This window comes from Carcharodon carcharias, chromosome 10 (genome assembly GCF_017639515.1).
Source record: "Carcharodon carcharias isolate sCarCar2 chromosome 10, sCarCar2.pri, whole genome shotgun sequence".
In the NCBI taxonomy this organism is placed as follows: Eukaryota; Metazoa; Chordata; class Chondrichthyes; order Lamniformes; family Lamnidae; genus Carcharodon; species Carcharodon carcharias.
This window is the reverse complement of record NC_054476.1, coordinates 9,036,563-9,060,544: the sequence shown is the minus strand read 5'-3', so window position 1 is coordinate 9,060,544 and position 23,982 is coordinate 9,036,563. Positions and strand designations below refer to the sequence as shown.

The 23,982-nt window shown below is 39.9% G+C and overlaps 1 protein-coding gene across 1 annotated transcript in view; it reads right to left on the bottom strand.

Moving 5' to 3' along the window:
• Positions 1-410: 410 nt before the first annotated feature.
• LOC121282936 (very-long-chain 3-oxoacyl-CoA reductase-B-like) overlaps positions 411-23,982 on the bottom strand; it is a 180,742-nt gene continuing 157,170 nt past the window's right edge. Inside the window, exons 8-11 of the mRNA XM_041196760.1 lie at positions 21,047-21,128; positions 11,147-11,212; positions 7,832-7,981; positions 411-720 (exon numbers count right to left, since the gene is read on the bottom strand). Coding sequence (XP_041052694.1) covers positions 607-720; positions 7,832-7,981; positions 11,147-11,212; positions 21,047-21,128 — 412 coding nt within the window. The 3' untranslated portion in view covers positions 411-606. The remainder of the gene's footprint in view (positions 721-7,831; positions 7,982-11,146; positions 11,213-21,046; positions 21,129-23,982) is intronic.

Genomic DNA, 23,982 nt, shown 5'->3' with positions numbered 1-23,982 from the left:
AGATATGGTCTAAAACAAATCAGTCATTTTTCTAGCTGAGCATTTTGGTTTTTTTTTTAGGGAATCTTAAACATATGCCTTTCCAAGCATCTGATCTCGAAACAGTGAAGATCAAAAGAAAAATAAGTCAAAACTTTAAAACGTAATTTTAAATCATAGTTTTATCTTAACTGCAACATTGATTGTGCTGACATGCTGCCGGTACAGTTTATAATTGGTACCAACTTTCAGAGTGGGGAAAACTAGCAATAATTAATTTTGCCAGCTGTAAAGCCAGGACACAGCAAAGCTTTGTGCTCCATTGCTTCAATGCATACACAGAACTCTGCTTCCCAGGGTAATGTTAGTGAACTACCTACACTCCTGTGGAGTTTTACCAAAAGTAAAAATATAAATACAAGCTACTGGACTCCAAGGGATTTCTTTTTTTTATTATTATTAACATGGCAACCAATCTCCCGACCTGGTCCTTATTAGAACAAAGAAAGAGTGAGGGTGAAGCTTGGTTTATGATCCACCAAAAATGTTAAGAATATTGTTGCTTTACATGATAAAGAATCACATTTTTCCTTGAGCTTGTTGTGTTGATCATCACGCAAATCCTGGTCAATCCCCTTTTTCTTTCAGCTTCTTAAAGTGACGAGCGCGCAAACCCTGGTTCATCTTCATGGACTGCTTAATGACCATAGAGACTGGAAGTAGGGATGTTGTGATCCAACCCTAAAGGATATTTATTAGAAATATTAACATGCATTTTAATTGCTGATATTTATTTTATGGTAAGGTTTTTCCACTTTAAAGTCAAAAAGCTAAGCAGGGATTTCAAAGCTGAAGAGTCATATTCAACGCAAAACATTAGCTCTGCTTCACTCTGCACAGATGCTGCCAGGCCTGCTGAGTATTTCCAACACTTTGATTTTATTTCAGATTTCTAGCATCCTGCAGTATTTTGCTTTTATTTCAAAAGTGTCTGCTTGATTTTGTTTAGGTATATATTTAGCGTGAAGCTTTATCCATTGTGAAAGTACGAACAGGTTTCTACAATAGTGGTAAAACATGAAAAATTATGAACTCCAAATGGATAATATATGGAACATGGCACAAATATATCAGGAGCACAGATATTAATGTCGGAACTAAACTTAAAGGCCAAGTTCCTCATGGAAGTTTGGCCTTGGGGAAATAGACAATTACAATTAGGCAATTTTATAGGAAAGTTAAAGTACTTTGTGTAATTTTATCACTTTTTACAAGTTAGCAATGCTATAAGTTGTTTTTTGTACAGTTGGCAGTCTGTGAAAAAGCTGCTTTGTTAACTGAAAGCAGGTTCTTGGTCAACGAAAAATGCAGTGGTTGGGCATCAGCAGAGGACTGTGTGTGAATGAGGGGACCCATAGCAGCAAACTGAGGCAGCACTTGGGTTTGGGGGAAGGATTGGCTGCAGGCAGCACAGAAATCCAGTGGTGGGAGCATATAACAATAGCTAATTGAAAAAAAATAGCCCTGAAGTCAATGCCAATGTGAAGAACAGCACCACTATAACATCAGGAAGGTTGGTAAATTGTTTAAACATTAAATGGAAAATTACAACCGATGATAAAGCAAGTGTAGAACAGGAAATTTAAGTAAATGTTTAGTCCATTAGTTGATTTTGGGAAAGGGTATGGATTCATGGGTGCCTTGCATCACAGTTCAAGTGATGTGGATTCTGGAAGCAATTTGGCAATGTTCACTGGGAACCTTTTGTTTTAACATCACAATGGTTTGCAACTAGAGTTTAGCTGACTAGGAATATTCCTGGAGTGTGGAAGTACTAAGGAGGTCCAACATGTGGTAATATTGAAGTGGGGTCCTGCTTTAACAGCAATGGGGAGGGGTTCTTGATGTCTGGATTACTCAGAGAGCAGGATGATCTGGAGTTTGGAAATACTGTGAGGGCTAACAAGTTATGCAGCGCTAAGTAGTGGGATCCCAGGATCTGCCAGCAGTAGTGAGTGTAGGCTGGGCTGTGGCTGTATTCTAGTGTACTTATAATGTATTTGCCAGCTATAAACAGTACATGTGCTTTAAAAATATGCAGAATGTTTGGTCCCCACTCAATACAAAGAAACAGTCACAAAGCTGAATCAGTTTGGACAAGAAGTCCAAATGAGGTCAGATGCAAGAATGATGATGGTGCCAGCAGGCAGGGGAAGCAATATCAATAACAGAATAGTGATGGAAATAGCATGAGAATCAACAATAACTCAGACAAAGGTGGATTAAGGAAAGCTAACACGGATTTGTTAAATGCAAAATGTGTTTAACTAACTTGATTGTGTTTTTAGATGAGGTAACAGAGGGGGTTGATGCGGGCAATGCAGTTGATGTGGTGCACATGGACTTCCAAAAGGCAACAGGCTTGTCAGCAAAGTTAAAGCCCATGGAATAAAAGGGACAGTGGCAGGATATATAGAAAGTTGACTGAGCAACAGATGTGTGTGTAGAGGTGAATGCTTGCTTTTCAGACTGGAGGAAAGTACATGGTGGAGTTCCCCAGGAGTCGATACTACAATTATTACCTTACTTTATCTATATATTAATGATTTAGACTCAGTGTATAGATACTATTTCAAAATTTGCAGATAACACAAAACTTGGAAGTCTTGTGAGGAGGGTAGTGATAGACTTCAAGAGGACTTGGACAGGCTGGTGGAATGGATAGACATGTAGCAGATGAAATTTAATGCAGAGAAGTATGAAGTGATACATTTTGGTAAGAAGAATGAGGAGAGATAATATAAAACAAAGAGTACAATTCTAAAGGAGGTACAGGTACAGGAAAGTCTGTGCACAAATTATTGAAGGTAGGAGGACGGATTAAGAAAGTGTTTAAAATGCGTTCAGGATTCTGGGCTTCATATATAGATGCATTGATTACAAAAGCAAGGAAGTTATGGTGAACCTTTATAAGACACTGGTTCAGCCTCAACTGGAGTATTGTGTCCAATTCTAGAACTGCACTTAGGAAGGATGTGAAGGCTTTCGAGAGGGTGCAAAAAAGATTCACAAGAATGATTCCAGGGATGAGGGACTTCAGTTATGTTGATAGATTGGTGAAGCTGGGGTTTTTCACCTTAGCAAAGACCGAGACCAGATTTGACAGTGTTCAAATTCATGAGGGGTTTGGACATAGTAGCTAGAGAGAAATTGTTCCCATTGGTGGAAGGGTGGCAAAAGAACCAAAGGTAACATGAGGATAAATTTCTTATGCAACAAGCGATGACTCATAGATGGGTAGGAAAGCAAGTTGTGAGGAGGATACAAAAAAGTCTGCAAAGGAATATAGATAGGTTAAGTGAGTAGGCAAAAAATTGGCAGATGGACTATAATGTGGAAAATGTCAGATTGTCCACTCTGGCAAGAAGAATGGAAAAGCAACATCTTATTTAATGAGAGAGAGACTGCAGAATAGTGCTATACAGAGGGTTGTGTGTGTCCTTGAACATGAATCACAGTAAGTTAGTATGCAGACACAGCAAGTAATTAGGAAGGCAAATGGAATGAACATTGGCCTTATTACAAGGCGGGTGGAGTAAAAAAGTAGGGAAGTTTTGCCACAAGTCACAAGGCATTAGTGAGACTGCACCTGGAGTAGTGTACAGTTTTGGTCTCCTTATTTGAGGGATACACTTGAATTGGAACCAGTTCAGAGAATGTTAATGAGGCTGATTACTGAGATAGAGGGTTGTCTTACAGGGAAAGGTTGATGGAGTTTAGAAGAATGAGAGGTGATCTTATTGAAACATGAAATTCTGAGGGGGCTCGACAGGAGAGATGCTGGGAGGACGTTTCGTCTCATGGGGGCATCGAGAACTAGGGATTACAGTTTAAAACTAAGGGATCTCTCATTGAAGATGGAAATAAGGAGGAATTTCTTCTCTCAGAGGGTCATTAGTCTTTGGTATTCTCTTTTTTTATTCATTCATGGGATTTGGGCTTTGCTGGCTAGACCAGCATTTACTGTCCATCCCAAGCTGCCCGAGAAGGTGGTGGTGAGCTGCCTTCTTGAATTGCTGCAGTCCATGTGGTGTGGGTACACCCACAATGCTATTAGGAAGGGAGTTCCAGGATTTTGATGCAGCGACAGTGAAGGAACCGCGATATATTTTCAAGTCAGGATGTTGAGTGACTTGGAGGGCAACTTCCAGGTGGTGATGTTCCCATATATCTGCTTGTCCTTGTCCTTCTAGATGGTAGTGGTCATGAGTTTGGAAGGTGCTGTTGAAGGAGTCTTGGTGAATTCCTGCAGTGCATCTTGTAGATGGAACACACTGCTGCTACTGTTGGTAGTGGAGGGGGAGTAAATGTTTGTGGATGGGGTGCCAATCAAGCTAGCTGCTTTGTCCTGGATGGTGTCAAGCTTCTTGAGTGCTGTGGGAACTGCACTCATCCAGTCAAGTGGGGAGCATTCCATCACAATCCTGACTTGTGCCTAGTAGATGGCTTTGGGGAGTCAGGAGGTGGGTTACTCGTCGCAGTATTCCTAGCTTCTGACCTGCTTTTGTACCCAGAGTATTTATATGGATTGTCCAGCTCAGTTTCTGGTCAATTGTAACCCACAGCATGTTGATAGTGGGGGATTCAGCAATGGTAATGCCATTGAACATCATGGGGCGATGGTTGAATTCTCTCTTGTTGAAGATGGTCATTGCCTGACACTTTTGTGGTGTGAATGTTACTTGCCACTTGTCAGCCCAAGCCTGGATATTGTCCAGGTCCTGCTGAATTTGAACATAGACTGCTTCAGTATCTGAGGAGGCACGAATGGTGCTGAATATTGTGCAATCATCAGCCAACATCCCCGCTTCTGACCTTAGGTTGGAAGGAAGGTTATTGATGAAGCAGCTGAAGATGGTTGGGCCGAGGACACTATTCTGAGGAACTCCTGGAGTGATGTTCTGGAGCGGTGATGACTGACTTCCAACGACCACAACCATCTTTTGTGCTAGGTATGACTCCAACCAGCAAAGAGTTTTCCCTCTGATTCCCATTGACCCAAGTTTTGCTAGGGCTCCTTGATGCCACACTCTGTCAAATGCTGCCTTGATGTCAAGGGCAGTCACTCTCACTTCACCTCAGGTGCTCAGCTCTTTAGTCCATATTTGAAGCAAGGATGTAATGAGGTCAGGAGCTGAGTGACCCTGTTGGAACCCAAATTGGGCGTCAGTGAGGTTATTGCTAGGCAAGTGCCGCTTGATAGCACTGTTGATGACCCCTTCCATTACTTTACTGATGATGGAGAGTAGACTGATGGGACAGTAATTGGCCGGGTTGGATTTGTCCTGCTTTTTGTGTACAGGACATACCTGGGCAATTTTCCACATGTCCGGGTAGATGCCAGTGTTGTAGCTGTACTGGAACAAATTGGCTAGGGACGTGGCAAGTTCTGGAGCACAAGTCTTCAGTACTATTGCTAGAATATTGTCAGGGCCCATAGCCTTTACAGTATCCAGTGCTTTCAGCCGTTTTTTGATATCACGTGGAGCAAATCGAATTGGCTGAAGACTGGCATCTGTGATGCTGGGGACCTGCGGAGGAGGCCGGGTTGGATCATTTATTTGGCACTTCTGGCTGAAGATTGTAGCAAATGCTTCAGCCTTTTCTTTTACACTGATGTGCTGGACTCCTCCATCATTGCGGATGGGGACATTTGTGGAGCCTCCTCCTCCACTGAGTTGTTTAATTGTCCACCACCATTCACGACTGGTTGTGGCAGGACTGCAGAGCTTAGATCTGATCCGTTGGTCATAGGATCACTTGCTGATTATGCTGTTTGGCATACAAGTCGTCCTGTGTTATAGCTTCACCAGGCTGACACTTCATTTTTAGATATGCCTGGTGCTGCTCCTGGCATGCCTTCCTGCACTCTTCACTGAACCAGTGTTGATCCCCTGGCTTGATGGTAATGGTAGAGTGGGGGATATACCAGGCCATGAGGTTACAGATATGTTTCTGAGTACAATTCTGCTGCTGCTGATGACCCACAGCACCTCATGGATGCCCAGTCTTGAATTGCTAGATCTGTTAGAAATCTGTCCCATTTAACACAGTTATAGTGCCACACAAGATGATGGAGGGTATCCTCAATGTAAAGGTGGGACTTCGTCTCTACAATGACTATGCGGTGGTCACTCCTACCAGTACTGTCATAGACAAAAGAATCTGTGGCAGGCAGGTTGGTGAGGATGAGGTCAAGTAGGCTTTTCTCTCTTGTTGGTTCCCTCATCACCTGCCGCAGACTCAGTCCAGCAGCTATGTCCTTTAGGACTCAGCCAGCTCGGTCAGTAGTGGTGCTACTGAGACACTCTTGGTGGTGGACATTTAAGTCCGCCACCCAAAATACAATTCTGCGCCCTAGCCAACATCAGTGCTTCCTCTAAGTGGTGTTCAACGTGGAGGAGCACTAATTCATCAGCTGAGGGAGGGTGGTACGAGGTAATCAGCAGGTTTCCTTGTCATGTTTGACCTGATGCCACGAGACTTCATGGAGTCCAGAGTTGACGTTGAGGACTCCCAGGGCAACTCCCTCCTGACTTTACACCACTGTGCCACCAACAGGTCTGTCCTGCCGGTGGGACAGGACATACCCAGGGATGGTGATGGTGGTGTCTGCGACATTATCTCTAAGGTATGATTCCGTGAGGATGAGGGTGACTATGTCAGGCTGTTGCTTGACTAGTCTGTGCTATAGCTCTCCCAATTTTGGCACTTGCAGGGTCGACAGGGCTAAGATTTCAGTTGTCTTTTCAGTGCCTAGGTCGATGCCAGGTGGTCCGTCTGGTTTCATTCTTTTTGTGACCTTGTTACAACTGAATGGCTTGCTTTTAAATGGAGTCATGTGTAGGCCAACAGATTTCCTTCCCTAAAGGACATTCCAGATGGGCTTTCGCAACAACCGACAATGGTTTCATGGTCATCATTTAATTCCAGATTTTTATTGAATTCAAATTCCACCATCTGCCATGGTGACACTCGAACCTGGGTTCCCAGAGCATTACCCCTGGGTCTCTGGACCACTAATCCAGCGACAATACCACCTCGCCACAGCCTCCACAGATGGCTGTGCGGGCTGGGTCATTGAATATATTCAGTGAGTTAGACAGATTTTTGATCAGCAAGGGCGTTAAGGGTTATGGGGGACAGGCAGGAAAAGTGGAGTTAAGGCCACAATCAGGTCAGCCATAATCTTATCAAATGGCGGCACAACCTCATGGGACCAAATGGTCTACTCCTGCTCTAATTTCTAATGATCCAATGTTTTCATGTAATTTCACTGCACCTAATTTCAAAACAATTTAAACAATTTTTTGCTAAATGCAGTATCCCGCATTAAAATTTAAAATAGGCACCAGAAACAGAAATAAATTTATCCTTGGTCTGAACTGATTTAGCAGAATTCAGTTGCAGTGACAGAGGGCTTCAGAATCCTGGGTTTGGATTGTTGAGGAAGGATATGTGTGTGTGTGTGTGTGTGTGTGTGTGTGTGGCGGGGGACGGTGCAGAGGCACAGTGAACTGTAGAGTTTTTGCCAATGATCATTATTTAGCGACTACTGTTAAAAAGTGTATTTGTAACATTAGGATTAGATGGGGTTGTGAGGCTCCCCCAGTATCGAACAGCTTGCCAACAGTCACTTGGTTCATGCTGAGTGCAAATTATGCAAGAGGCTGCCAGTGCCGATGCAACCACATCCTAAATGAGTGAGCTCTCTTTTTATGAGTGAAACTAAAGAGTTGCTCTAAAATCAACTGAACTTAAATAACTGATAAGAAAAATCTTGAATTCTTACCATTATGGCATGTGGCAGATAGCCATTTGTTTGCACCTGAAGACCAACTGTGCTTAAAGCAGCTTTCACATAGGTCTCTGGACTTGGTTTGTCCAGAGTTGGCTTTCGGATCTTACTCATCTTCGTAGCCACAAAGAATGGCAGCACACTCTGTGACAAAAGCAAGCATAAAGAATAAAAAACAGTAATATTACTGCTGAGAAACAGATTACTTGTTAATGAACACACCTTTCTCACATTTTTGTATTTTGTTGCTAATTTATGACTTGATTTTAAATTGTGCACAAAACCCAAATCTAAAAGATAACAACATTTGTGGGCCTCACAACATTAGTAAGTTATTTCAAAAGCTAATGAAGGCAAGACACCAGGGTATTTGGTATTTGAGATCGTGCATCAAGAAGTTTATTTAAATCAGAATTGGCTCAATTAGAATAGATATTGCAATTTAAGGCATGTCAATTTGAGGACTGGTCTATTTCAAAACCATTTAGTTTAATAACTGTATAGCACACCTAAGTTTTCCCAAAAACTCTGCACGGAAAAGTTGCCAGGGAAGGAAAATTTAAATATTAACCACTAGATGGCACAAAGAGGGCACAATATGAGTATCCAAGCTGAAAGGACAACTGGCTCTTCATAAATCATAAAAAAACAAGCTAATTTTAAAATTTTACATCCAAAATTATCTGTTTAATCCCATACTTCACACACACACAGTTCTTTACTTCAGCAAATATTACTCTTGTAACCGAGTGACCAGCATACCGCATTATATGTAAGTATTTGTCCAATTTGCTCTTGCTCTGCCAATTTATAATTTATTGAAGCTCTGGAAGGAGTTATGCATCCCAAGTTAATTGATGATAAATTGACTTGCATTGTACATTAGCATTTTGAATAAATAAATAATTACAAAGAAAACTAGTACAAAACTTAAGCATTCAATAGACACTTGGAATCACGACAGGTCAGAAATTGGTCATGGGAATTTTTTTAATACACAAGGCATTAGAGAAATTTAACACATTTTGCCCACTTCAATGTGCTCACTGAAAACAGTTCACATTAAACCTTGTCTGGAATGTGGCCTTCAACTCTGTAAATGGACAATAGAAACAGCTTCTGAAGATTCTTTGGAGACACGCTCCTTTTGTTCCTGAAGGAGTGAACTTGAGCAAAGGTGCACGAATGCGTCTCAGTCCAGCAATCAAAAGCCACCCATGTGTCATTGGAGTTTTGAGTTTTTTTTTTAAATTTACATTTTCAAGAATTGAATGGTATTGGTTAGTCTACATTTATTGCAGGAGTCATACATTGGCTGGACCAGGTCTAGGCGTCAGGTTCCTTTGCCTGAATGACATTAGCAAACCAGTTGAGCTTTTATGATAACAGGGGGAAGTGGTGGCATAGTGGTATTGTGACTGGATTGATAATCTGGGGACCTGGGTTTGAATCCCACCATGGCAGATGGTGAATATTGAACTCAACAGAAAATCAATGAAACCACTGCCAATTGTCATAAAAACCCATCTGATTCAATAATGCCCTTTAGGGAGTCCTTACCTTACCCACATCAATGTGGTTGACTCTTAAATGCCCTCTAAAACAAGGGTAATTAGGTTTGGGCAACAATTTTTTTTTAAATCTGGCAAGTTCCATCACGCAAAGTACCAGATTAACCAACTCCAAATTTTGCAACTTGCAACATGGTGATCTGCACTCATGACATCTAGTTATAACATCCCATAACCCCTACTATTCCTTGAGATTTCAAATAAATCAGTATATATAATGAGAGGATGTCCTATATGGTGAGTGGGAAAAAGGGGTGGATTGCCAGTTCCTTGATCAGTAGGCAATTTGGCTGTTGATGCCGAGTAATTGGTTTTTTTGAGTGTCTGAAGGTGGTTAGACAAAACCTGCCATATAAACTTTACATTGTGGACACTGGTCCAGATGTAGTTTTACTAAGAGTTAATGAAGTGCCACATAACGTCTTTTGATACCTTTGCATATGAGGAGGGACAAGTTAAATAGACTGTGATTAATCTTCATTTCTAATACACCTGATTTGTTATTTCTAACCTAAATCTCACTACTAAATAGAGTGTTTATTCTTGTACTATCTCAAGATGGTGGAGAACAGACAAGGATGGATGTCAATTCAGAAAACTACTACTGTAATAAGAATTTTTAAAAATGGTATTCTAATTGGCCAGATACCATAGTTTATGAAAAAATATTTTGTGCTCAATGTAGGAACGTAAGTACTAGCGAACAGAATGTTTTCTATTTTGGGTATCCAGTGTCAGCATCAAGCACTGAGGTCAAGTAGCTCAGTAAGGTGCTGAATAAATCTCCCTTTAATCTGCCACAATAATGTGGCTCAGCCACAACTTCAAAAGTATTCCAAAATGCATCACTGATATTTTTCCATTTCTCATACCACCTACTATTAGCCACTCCGAATGAGATTAAATACTAGTTGACTTTTAAACTTAGGTGACTGTTTGTTAGGTGATTAAAACATATGACTGGGTTTTAAACAATCAGCTTGTTAAAAGCAACAGTGCAATAATCCCATTACTAACCGGATGATTGTGTGGAGTCAAATAAGTCCCAGATAATGTCAAAATTATTTTGTCAGTTGGTTAACTTTGACTAATTTCAAGAAATTTTATTCCAAAATAACATTCTGCACTGCCAACAGTAAAGTACACAACTATAAGAATGCAAGATTGTGAAATGCAATTTAAAAAAAGATATATAACAAGCATGTTACTTCATTGGTGGCTTCAGTAATAATAGAAAGGTTTTCTAAACTACACTTTGTATGTTGCCTGCACAATTTCTTGTGCAGCTATGAATTGGCTGCTATGTGCTAAACTTTAGCAACAACTATTCATTAACCATGCTGAAGATGGGCATAAAAGCAGGTAACATACTTCACCATTTTCGATAAAGCATTGCATTTGCAAGTTTTGCCACAAAATTAGATTGAGGTTGAGGATAATTTCACTATAATCAGGGAAGTGCTAAAACATACAGGAAAATTTACTTAACCTTAAGCACACAATACACCAATGCTTGTGAAAGAAAATATCACATCTGTAATTTATAACGTGTTATAATTTTTGTTTTTAATGATCAGCACTCTTTCTCACCAACATTCAACACTATCATTTTGCTTTCTCCCTCCAGCTTGCGTCACACTGCTAGCTATGCGAATATGATTTACTGTAGTTACCATGACAGCAGTGGTTCCTATAGTAACCATACAGTGACAAGGATACTTCTCCAAGCTCTACTTACCTGGACAATGATTCCCTTGTTCTTATACTCAACATTCAGTGCTTGTGAAAAGAAATCCACAAAAGTCTATTGGAAATAAAACAGAAATTAAGTTTGAAGAGCGAAGAAAAAGGGGCAGCAGATATCTATTCTAACTTATACTGTAAGCATTCAATAGGTTACATTTTTGGAGGTTGTAATCCTGATGCGACTTGCAGCGCAGTGGTTAGCATTCCTGCTTCTGAACCAGAAGCTCCAGGATCGAGTCAGACCTCAAGACTTGATGGCCAAGAAAGATGTGTTTATAATGTGGCCAAACAGGTTGAGTATCAACCTGCAAATCCTACAAACACACACCAATGACAGATAGCAAAAGTGGGACAGATTCCTGGACAGCCATGTGACGGAAAGGAAGTTGGAGCCCCTACCATCACTATCCATAGCTCCAGGCTACAACATGCATGTAGAAGTGTATGTTGCCACAGCAACTCAGACTCTTAAGTGAACTGTAGTGCCACTACCAATCCTGATGCAGAACTTTGCATGCTAGAAGCTCAAATTAGGAATTCAGGCAGACAGCTGGTGGGTCCTGCATGTTTTTCAGCCCTGGATGGAAATAAGTGTGGGGCACAAGAATCCTTGCACCTGAATTGCTAGAATATGATCCTGGTAGGAAAAGCCTTGTGCCAGGACCCTGAATTCATGAAATCAACCTTAAGAGTGTCAAAATAATACCCAAATCAATTATGTTACTATTCATGTCCAATATAAATTAAAACATGTGTTTTCATTTTGTTTAGTACCAGATTTTAAATGACCTTCATTTGAACCAGGGCTCAGCAAATTTAGATGTTCTTTTTAATGATGGGGAGGGATGGAGGAACAGTTGCAGTCCAGTGCATTGGAGGGTTTGCTTTACACACAACAGGATTTGGCAGTTTAAGTAATTATGAAACTAAGTTTAATAAATCAGGTAATTTGTGGACTAGCATGAGAAAGAAAATAACCACAGACCCAATCAATTTTACAAGAACCCACTGGATTGAAGTCCCATTCCACCACAAAAATTTACACAGACCCTTCCATGAGAGAATTCTGTACTGGTGGTGCTGCCTTTCAGATGAAAGGTTATAAACTAAGTTCCCTTCTCCTTTCTTAGGTGAGCGTAAAATATTCTAATGCACTATTTAAGAGAAGAGCAGTGGAATTATTCATGGTGTCCTGGCCAATATTTATCCCTCAATCAATATTAAAAACAGATTTATCTGGTCATTATCACATTGCTGTTTGCAGGAGTTTGCTGTGTTCAAATTGGCTACCACATTTCCTACATTACACCAGTGACTACAATACAAAAGTACTTCATTGGCTGTAAAGCACTTTGAGATATCCAGTAGTTGTGAAAGACACTATATATAATGCAAGTCTTTCTTTTTTTCCTTACTTTAGTCAGCATTACATACAATTCCAGTCATGCACTACATGGTTGACTTAAGTCTTTTGATGTGACCAAGCCAAAAGGCTTTCTTTGAGGAGGTAATAAGTAGGATAGATAAAGGGGAACCAATAGATGTAATATATTTGGCTTTCCAAAAGGCATTCAATAAGGTACCACACATAACACTACTTAAGATAAGAGCGCATGGTGTTGGGGGTAGTATATTAGCATGGATAGAGGACTGGCTAACTAATAGAAGACAGAGTTGGGATAAGGAGGGCATTTTCAGGATGGCAACCTGTAACTAGTGGAGTGCCACAGGGAGCAGTGCTGGGGCCACAACTATTTACAATATATGTTAATGACTTAGATGAGGGAAATGAATGTACTACCTCTAAGTTTGTGGGTGCAAAAATAGGTGGGAAGGCAAGTGGTGAGGATGAGACAAAGAGCCCACAGAGGGATATAGACAGGTTAAGTGAGTGGGCAAAAATATGGCAGATGGAATATAATGCGGGAAAGTGAGAGGTTATGCACTTTGGCAGGAAGAATAGAGGAGCTGAATATTATTTAAATGACAAAAAAGGCTGAAGAAAGCTGCAGCACAGAGGGATTTGGGGGTCTTTGTGCATGAATCCCAAAAAGCTAGCATACAAGTTCAGCAGGTAATAGGGAAGGCAAATGGAATGTTGGCCTTTATTTCAAAGGGAATGGAGTATAAAAATAGGGAAGTCTTGCTAAACTATACAAGGCACTAGTTAGACCACACCGAGAATACTGTGAACAGTTTTGGTCCCCTTATCCAAAGAAGGATATACTGGCATTGGAGGCAGTCCAGAAAAAGTTCACTAGGTTGATCCTGGGGATGGAGGGATTTTCTTAGAGGTTGGGTCAGTTGGACCTGTACTCATTGGAGTTTAGAATGAGAGGCAACCTTATTGAAACACATAAGATTCTTAGAAAGCTTGACAGGGTAGATGCTGAGAGGTTGTTTCCCCTTGTGGGAGAGTCTAGGACCAGTTGGGCATAGTCTCAGAGTAAGGGGGCGTCCATTTAAAACGGAGATGAGGAAGAATTTCTTCTCTCAGAGGGTAGTGAATCTGTGGAATTATTTATCGCAGAGGGTTGTGGAGACTGGGTTGTTAAGTATATTCAAGGCTGAGATAAACAGATTTTTAATCAATAAGGGAATCAAGGGTTTGGGGAAAAGGCAGGAAAGTGGAGTTGAGGATTATCAGATCAGCCATGATCTCACTGAATGGCAGAGCAGATTCGATGGGCTGAATGGCCTACCTCTGCTCTTACATCATATGGTAACTATGAATGGCCAATAAATGTGGCCTTATTAAAATTAAACAAAAACTGGTACTAACAAATAAATGAACAATATTTGTGATAAGTTTCAGTCATACCATTTGGAGACTAAGTAGAACATCTGCCCCAGGATAGGGGAATAATTACACTGCCTGTTTGAATTGTTACTTGTCTCAAAGCTACTAAAGATAGGACATTTTTGTTCTTTTTGAAACTGTTACAGATTCCAGAATGCCCTGTTGTTAGGCTGAAGGTGAGGTGGGAGGGGTGCAAGATTTAACATTTTCACTTGTATTTAAACAATAGATAATGCACTCACACACACACACATCTGGCTGCCCCACTTTTCTGAACTGAAGAGACAACAGATACATCTCTTAAGGTTATGTTTTGAAGTCCAAGGAAGATCAACAGAATTACAAATCCCCTTCCAGGTGAAGCAGCGATTTACCTGTACTTGTTCAATTTAGACTATTGCATTCACTGATCACAATGTGATCTCCTCTACACTGGAGAGACTAAACGCAGATTAGGTGGCTGTCTTGCAGAACACCTTTGCTCAGTCTGTAAGCATGACCCCGGCCTTCCAGTCACTTGCCATTTCAACTCAACATCTTGCTCTCATGCTCACATTTCTATCCTCACCTACTACAGTGTTCCAGTGAAGCCCAACGCAAGCTTGAGGGACAACCTCATCTTCCGATTAGGCATTTTATAGCCTTCTGGACCCGACGAGAGTTCAACAACTTCAGACCATGAACTCTGTCCTCCATTTTGATTTTTCCCCCTAATGCCAGTCTGTACCTTGTTCTCATGATTTTGCTTTCAGACAGCACTGACCTTTAGTCTGTTATTTTGCTTTCAGACAGTACTGACCTACTCTGGATCAATCCTTGTTTCTTTAATACTATCAATACCACTCCCTTTGCCTTGTGTTCCATGACACCTTTGTCATTTAATCACCCCTGATCTCTAACCTATCCCTGACCTCCTTCTTCTCCACCAGCCTCTCCCCCTTTCTCAACAGCATAAAACCCAAACTCCTATCTCTCTTCAGTTCCAAAGAGGAGTCATGCTAGACTCGAAATTTTAACTCCGTTTCTCTCTACACAGATACTGCCAAACCTGCTGAGCCTTTCCAGCACTTAGTTTGTATTTCAGATCTCCAGCATTCACAGTATTTTGCTTTTATAACAAATTATAGAATTAACTCAAACACTAATTTCCATAGAACTGGTTCCCTTTATGCTTGTGTTAGGGGGATGTCTGTTAGGAAATAAAAGTTGATTGATTCTACATTCATGACAACACTTCAAATCCAACAAATCAGAGGCAGAAGAGTTTCTATCCCCATTCAAGAACAAGAGGAATGTCAATGTCTTATTAATTATATTGTTAAGGTTTAATATCAGTTACATTGTTAAACAGGCTTGGCCTAAATAGCCAAGTGGTTATGGTACTGGGTTTGTAACCCTAAGATCAAGAGTTCAAATCTCACAATGGCAAACTATGAAACAATGTAACTTCATCTGAAACAGATGGAAACAGGTTTACTCAAAAGAGTATCAAGAATTCAAATCTCACAATGGCAAACTATGAAACAATGTAATTTCTTCTGAAACAGATGGAAATGTGTTTGTACTCGAAAGAGTTACAGGAACATATAGGTGGGGTGGTCAAATGGGCAGATAAGTGGCAAATGGGATTTAACCCTGAAAAGTGTGAGGTGATCCGCTTTGGAAGGAGTGATTTGACAAGGAAGAATTCAATGAATGGCATGACACTAGGAGGTTCTGAGGAACAAACAGACTTTGGCTTGGCCTAAATAGCCAAGTGGTTATGGTACTGGGTTTGTAACCCTAAGATCAAGAGTTCAAATCTCACAATGGCAAACTATGAAACAATGTAACTTCATCTGAAACAGATGGAAATGGGTTTGTACTCGAAAGAGCTACATTGTTAAACAGGTGTTGGTTATTGGAAGACCAAGAAATGAGGATAGCTAGGACACTGGTGTCCGAGTAGTGTTGACTGTGAACTGAGCCAATAAACTCTCCAGCAAAGAAAGCCACTATGTCTTAGCTTTAACTTCACCAACCGGCGTGGATCCAGTCAACAAAGATAAAAGCAAAATACTGCGGATGCTGGAAATCAAATAAAAACAGAAAATGCTGGTAAAACTCAGCAGGTCTGGCAGCATCTGTGGAGAGAAAAACAGAGTTAACGTTTTGAGTCCATATGACTTTTTTTCAAAGCTTAAGAGTTCTCACCTCTTTCCCACTGATGTACAGTGGCTCCTAATCTAGCAATGGCTCCAATTTAAAATAATCATCCTTGCATTCAAATCCTTCTATGGCTTCACCCCTCCCATTTTTGTAACCTCCGACTGAGAACTATGCATTCCTTCAATTCTGGCCTTTTGTGCATCCCAGATTTCCTTTCCCCCACTACTGGCAGCCATGCAGTCAGGTATCTAGGCTCTGGAATTTCCTCCTTAAAATTCTCCACCGCCTCCTCCTCCTTTAAGATGCTCCCGAAAGACTACCTCTTTGAACAAGCTCTTAGTCATCTGTCCTAATATCACCTTTTGTGGCTCAGTGTCAGATTTTGCCCAAAAACAGGAATGTAAAGTGCCTTGGAACATTTTACTATATTAATGGCGCTTTATAAATATAAATGATTATTCACATTACAATACTCTGTTGATACATGCTATAAAAATGCAGCCTAACCATTAGTCAGCTTGTGCATTTAAGACAAAACTTACGTTTTCTCAAATAAAGTTCTGAAGAGTCATATTGGACTTAAAACTTTAACTCTGTTTCTCTGTCCACAGATGCTGCCAGACCTGCTGAGCTTTTCCAGTATTTTCTGTTTTTGTTTTCTCAAAATGAAAAATATTTACTGTAAGCACTAGGAAAGGATGCCTAGAATTATAATACAGGAGAGCAATTAAAAATTCACATTGTTCCTTTGACTAACTTTGCATAAAGCCAGATTTATTTTAAAGAAATCATTCTCTCTATACCCCTCCGATTGAATGTTCTCGTGTTTGATGTGTAACTGTATGTACTGAGAACATGACAGGTTTGATTACTGATCTCATTGAGTGAGCCAAACTCACTTGGGTGGGAATGGGAACGTGACAATCGGCTTCAGCATCCCCAGGCACAAAAAAAGTTAAAAATAGCTGGCACTCACTGTCCCAATTCCAAGTTTTAAACAATATTTTTTTTTATATTCATCCATGGAATGTGGGTGTTGCCGGCTAGGCCAGCATTTATTGCCCATCCATAATTGCCTTGATTAGGTGGTGGTGAGTTGCATTCTTGAACAGCTGCAGTCCATGTGGTGTTAGGGAGGGAGTTCCAGGATTTTGACCCAGCAGCAGTGAAGGAACGGCGATACATTTCCAAGTCAGGCTGGTGAGTGACTAGCAGAGGAATCTCCAGGTGGTGGCATTCCCATGCACCTGCTGCCTTTGTCCTTCTCGATGGTAGATGTGGGGTTGGAAAGTGCTGTCCATGGAGCCTTGGAGTTGCTGCAGCACATCTTGTAGATGGTACACACTGCTGCTACTGTGCGTCGGTGGAGGAGGAAGTGAATGTTTATGGATGGGGTGGCAATCAAGCGGGCTGCTTTATCCTGGATGGTGTCCTTCTTGAGTGTTGTTGGAGCTGCATTCATCCAGGCAAGTGGAGAGTATTCCATCACACTTCTGACTTGAGCCTTGTAGACGGTGGACAGGTTTTGGGGAATCAGGAGGATGGCATGAGAGAGCTGCTTCTGTACGCAACACTTTATCCCAGAAAAGACAAAGATTGCTTGGTCCAGCATTTAAGCATAGAGAAAGAATTACCGTGCTTATATACCCTTTATTTGGGCAGCAGGAACATTTTTTGGCCTAATCTTTAATCTTGCTCAAGGTTACTGAATTTTGTATTTGCCTCTACTTCTAAAAACTCCTTGTTCTTGAAATATTGCCAAGGAATTTTAAAGCTGCAACTGAAGTACCAAGTAAGGCTGTGCCCCAAGTCATTTGTAAACTGAGTCATGGGGAGCTCCACTTATTACTCTTAGAATATATTGAACACACTCCTGAGTCATATTTTTAAGTCCAGTTGCTTCGCAGGGTTCATTTTAATCTGCTTGTGAAATATTTCATTACATACTTAGCAAACCTGTAAGAATAGTTGACCTCATGGGTTGGGATCAGCAATGTAACAGGCATTCCCACTGCATGTGATGCATAAAAAGCTTATGTGCTGAAATGGGTTAGCAAGACAGAGACGACTCATGATGCAATAAATGAAGGTCAATCGTGCAAACTAAATTTAGAGGAACCAACATGCAATAATATTTCAGAAATAGAATGCTATATTGGTATTTTCCTGTTATATGCAAACATATGAAAATGACAGAGGAAATATCAATCCGGTCCATCAAGTCTGCCTCAGAGTCGTGATGCATGAAGCATCATGACTGGACATCCCTCCTACCTACCAGCAGCCATGTAATGTTCTCAGAGGCATAATCCTACAGGGTCGTGAGAACTCCAGTAAAATAAAGAATTTCATATATATGAGACACCGGCATCAGAATTACTTGTGTCAAAAAAGTAATGCCAATATGAATTACATGTGGGAATACAAATTCAGAAAGTGGAAAAGTTGTCTGAATTAGGGGAGAGTGAAAAGCCATCATGAAATATAACTCATGTCTGAAGTTATTAATGTATATAACATTTTGGAAAAGAGAGATTTAGTCTGCGGGTGTGTTTTAATTGGATTCAAACCAGCTAGTCTGGGTGCTTTGATGATACTCGTATTGATATGTAAGGGAAATAGAGTGCATTTGCATTTTTTGAATAGAGCATTCAAGAAGTGGGGTGAAAACTGACACCTTTCTAGCAGCTACCAAGCAATATATTTATGTTACTAATGAAGTTAGTACTATGAAAAGAGTTTTATTGTTAGAGAGGTTTAGTTCAGATACAATGAGAATTAACATTCAATGGGGCTGGTAGGCATAACTTCAGTAGTTTTCAGGTGTGCAGAGCAAAGGCTAAGTGAGATCAAAAGGCGGCTGTAAGCCTCCAACTCTCTCCAAAGGAATGAAAGTGAAAGAACCTCATTTTGAATTCGTAAGGTGAAAATGCTTTGCCTGGTGTCTGGTTAAGTCTATGGGTTGCTGTTGCCTTAATGGAGATGAGTTTGGGAATTTGTTGGAAGTTATGGGAATAGTAATTTGTAGCCATGTGTATGTATATTTTTAACCTGTGTAAATTAATAAAATGTTTCATTTAGTTTATTGTAAACCTTGAGAATGGGGGTCTGATACCTGAACTGAGTTGCATCTCAAACATAACACTTAAAATTATAGGCTACGACAGTTGTTTAAAGTTTCCCTCTGGGATTTTTAAATAACTCCACTTTACCAACTGCTTCGGTCATAACACTCATCAGACAAGAAATGCTCCATTTCAACTTGTTTATGCAGAAGTAACTAATGTCTATATCCTCATCATTCCACATTTCTGACCAGTAAATAGAATTAAATCACATTGCTGAAAAAAGAGGCAGGTTGACAACGCCTTGGCCAATCCAAGTTGATTTGATAACCAATCAGCACTTTTCTGTAGTATAAAATGGTGTGATAGTTTGTCCTGGTGAGTACAAGACAAAAAGCTTGGACAAGACCTGACCAACTGCAACTAGAAATTGTTGAAAATTAATACTTCTGGCAAGCTAGTTATTTTTTCTCATTCTCCAAGAGTTTCCCAAACAGATGGGCAGATGACAATCTAGAGCCCGGCTAACGCTAGCGATAATCAGCTGTTATACCATCTTATGTTCAATTGTCTTCTCGCGCCCCCGACTTCCAAACCATACCTGGTGAACAGGCAATTGATTGCTTATCAAATCTATTCTGTAAGGAGCTGTGTACGCACCAAGGATGACTCATTTGACTATTTTCCACAAGACAGGCTTCCCTGTCAGGAACTTTTTGTTTGGGATATCACAATATATCTCCATGCTTTGTTATTTGCATTCATAGCTAAACAAATATTACTGGGTTTGCACTTATTTCACAATATCGAGTTTGACACACTTAACAGTTAGAGCTCAGGCAAGCCGTCAAAAATATCAAACTGTATCTGCTTTTTAGGCTATGAAATGTAGCATTGAGACTGAAAAGTGGAGACAGGCCAAAAGTCTCAAATTATAGTGTCATTTGGCAGAGCTTCAGGAAATGTATCTTGGTTCAAATGAAGAGAACTTGACTTGTGAGCAAATATAAATCTGACAGAGCTAAAAAAAAAAAGCCTGATCTTCTTACACTGAGGTGCAGTGTGACTGGGTTTCTGCCAACAAAATAATGTCACCAACAGAAATACGTAGCATGATTATGGCAGAATGTATAATTTTGCTAGACTCCCATCAACATTTACTTCTGTCAACACCACAAAAGCAAAGCGCACCAGTGAAACAATGAAAAAGAAATCAGTTTTTCTACATGTTCAATTTTTGGTGCCAGGTGTCAGCATTAAGTACTCCCAATTTTTACCTACATTGTCCAGATGCAGTGTAGCTCCAACTAGTTCGTCTTAATGGGTTTTAAGCTTTAACCCCACTGCAAAACTATGAATATTTCCATCTCATCAAGCAGATGAACTTGGTCAAGTTTGCAATTCATGCCAAATTGCAGCTAGATCTGTAAAGTGTGCCCGCCAGCAATAGGATTTAGGCTGCATAAACTAATCGCTTCAGACTAACATCTCTAAAATGAGGTTACCAAATTGAATAATATAATTTAACCTCATGTAATAACAGTTTTGAGCATTCTATGCATACATGTTTGCTTCCTTCTGTATTTATACTTCTGAAATTCAAATTCAGATCCCGCTTGCAACCAGCCAGCAGGAAAAACACAAGTAGCTCTTTAAGTAGGTATGTTGCTGTGATTTTAAGAGCAATATCCTATTTATACTTTTTCATCTTGTTGGGTAAAGAACAAATTCTAACTATAGAGGGAGTAAGTGCAAAGAAACAAAACATAAAATAACATTAGAGGTTACAAATACAAGTTAATTTAGATTAGTGTTTTACATCAAGTGCACTAACTCAAAACACAGAAAAAGAACATTGCAAGAATAAGCCAAGTCTCACCTTGGTGGCAGAGTAGAGAGTCAGTAAGGGTACAGGATACAACGCACTAGCAGATGACACATTCAGGATGATGCCTTTCGACCTTTTAAAAAAACATGCAAACCACAATTAATGTTTCAAATAAATGAGCAAGATTTTTATACTTAACATCTAAACTAACCTTATAAATATATCATTCTGGATATTGGGATTTGAAGAGAGAAAGTCTCACCCTAAAGTTGCAATATTGGAAGCTCGGAAAGGGTTCCTTTTAAAAAAATGATTTATCATTTCATGTGTATATTGTAAAGGTTTTGCGGGGATATAGTTTTACAGCTACCATCATGTTGACGGCAAAGTTGTTTTCAGTGTGTAGCGATGGAAAGGTAGCTGTGATAATGTCAATGCACGAAAGCTGAGATGTGACTCCCTTCAACAAGCCACCTCACACCATTTTGAATTTGAGTGGCTTAATCAACGACATTCTACTGGTGCGTATGTCTATTTCCACCTCAATCACTCACTCCTCTCTCAAGGCCAAAAATTACATTCTTTCAACTCCTGCAGATTATCTAGTAGCTGTCCTGAACCTTTTTGATACAAGTCCATCTTTTGCCTTTGTACCATTCACAGTGCGAAAGTATTTACAAACTAATGCCATTCTCTTCAGTCAATGCACCTGACAAAGAACATGCTGATACGTTCACAGCTTTCTTCCTTCCATATGGATCATGTGGGTTTATGCTAGTGTCAGAAATGACCAGTCTCCTCACCAGGACCTCAAATATCACTTCAGAGTCCGTTAGATTATCTCTTCTGATCCTTGCTTTTAAATCGCACTATCATTATACTTGAATTGGCATAGAATTATTTCTTACATAGGATCAAGAGCTCATTTCCTACTGATGTTAAATAGTGGTGAACATCATTTAATGTCTGTTAATTACTTTAGTTTCATCAACACAAGATCCTATTATGCAGGTGTAAGGAAATGATAGTACTCCCATGTGTTCATAAAAAAGTATTTACTTTCTACAAACACCTCAGTTAGGAGTTCTAATGAGCTCAGATATAAATAAAGACAAACAAGATCTTACTCACGACCAAACATTTGAAGGAGAATCTCAAATGCATTATATGCTTATGTTGGTAAATGATCATGAGTCCAGACATCAGTGGATAGAAGTTGGTTGTTGCTTCACTGATCAATGATCCAAGTGTCTGGAAAGGTGATTGCGCAGATTTAACAGCACTTTCTGTACTCAGCAGCCTATGGAATGGAATGCACTTAGCATTTGTGCCTATGCACCAATCAATGCACAATGCAAAGCACTAGTTAAAAGCTGCAATTTCATTGTTCTGGATCATTTCTAGGCTTGGTGAGACTGATGCATTACTGACAACAGTTAATCTATTTAAGACATCACTCCCGAATTGTGTTATTTCTTTTTCTCCTCTACCCACAACCAGATAAGTTGATACTATAATTAAAATTCAAAAGCCACAAATAATATGTAAAACTTTTCAGAAAACCAAATCCATCCAACCAATTTGAACTGGGTGAGAATAGTAGGCATATCATTTAATTCCTAAGAAAATATTAAGATTCTGTCCTCAAAATTTGTACTTTGGTAAGATTTTACATAAGCTCAGTAAAATCTTAACAGGGATTCAGGTAAGTAGGGTTATGTCAAAGTCTTTTTCTTTCGCTTTATAGCTCAACACAAGGAATTTTAAAATAGGTCTTGTACTTCAAAAATAGTTAGAAGTTTTTGTTTTAAAAGTATAGATAGCATAAATAGGGGATGGGGATTGATTGATAGTACAAGCAGCAAAATTAAAACAAGGCTAAAATGACACATTTTAATGACTTCTTCTTTGCTGAAGACAAATTCTTCCAAGCCATTTGCTTAGTTAGCAAGAGCACCATTTAAAGAAAAGAAGTATGGAAGTATAGTAATCATAGCACACAAACCCCAATGGTCATCAGGCTAGACTTCCCATTTATAATTGTTCATGCAGTGTTAGATTTGTCAGGATTTACTGGTCATTTTACTACAGGCTCTTCTTTCTCTCAAATTTAATATTTTTAATCGGACTACAATCTGGTGTATAGCACTACTGGACAAATTAACTTACATTTTACATGCAACATATGTCATCAAGAGAACTATAAAAGGCAGACTTATAAACCTTATTCACTAGTAGTGGTAGAGTTGCTATATTAATGGTTTACATCAGCAATGGCGTTCTAAAGCGTTATGAAAGTTTCTAACAACAGTTTCCTGAACAGATAGAACTGTTGCACAGCAGTAATGATACTGGCCTCCAACAAGTGTACAGCTTTTGACAACTGTAACACTGGACTGCTTTGTATGGATTAACAATCTATATTTAAGACTCCTCTATGAACTTGTGCTTCCCTAAGCAGAGTAGGCAGGTTTTCCTTGAGAGGAGTGGCCTAGGAATCCACGAAAAGGGCAAGCAAAAAAATGTTGTTAAAAAGCTTTACGCAGAGTCCCTAGTTCCACAGCACCTCCGGTTGTTGCCAGTTATGATCGTCGCCCTTTGTCCTTAGCATTCTTATCATCCTGGGACTTATCAGAAGGCCACTGACAGAGGCAGGCAACCCAAATTTGAATGCTGAAAATGCAAAAACTGCCCAGAAGGAATGTCAGGCCCCAGTGGCTCATCCAAATTATTCAAACGATTCTGAAGCTCATTTACGGGCGAGTTTGGGTCTCCCAGTTGGTAAGCGGGTTCAACAATCAGTTATGGACTTGAAAATAGCCCATGACCAATTTTTACCCTTTTATGTTTGACCTCACATATTGTCTCAGGCTGACGAAAGACAGACAGCTTTCCAATTACATTATGGGAAGTACAGGTGTAAAATATGGAAAAGTGTTGTTGTTTAAATTACATATCTTAAATGTAAGTGCTGCACTCGGACACAA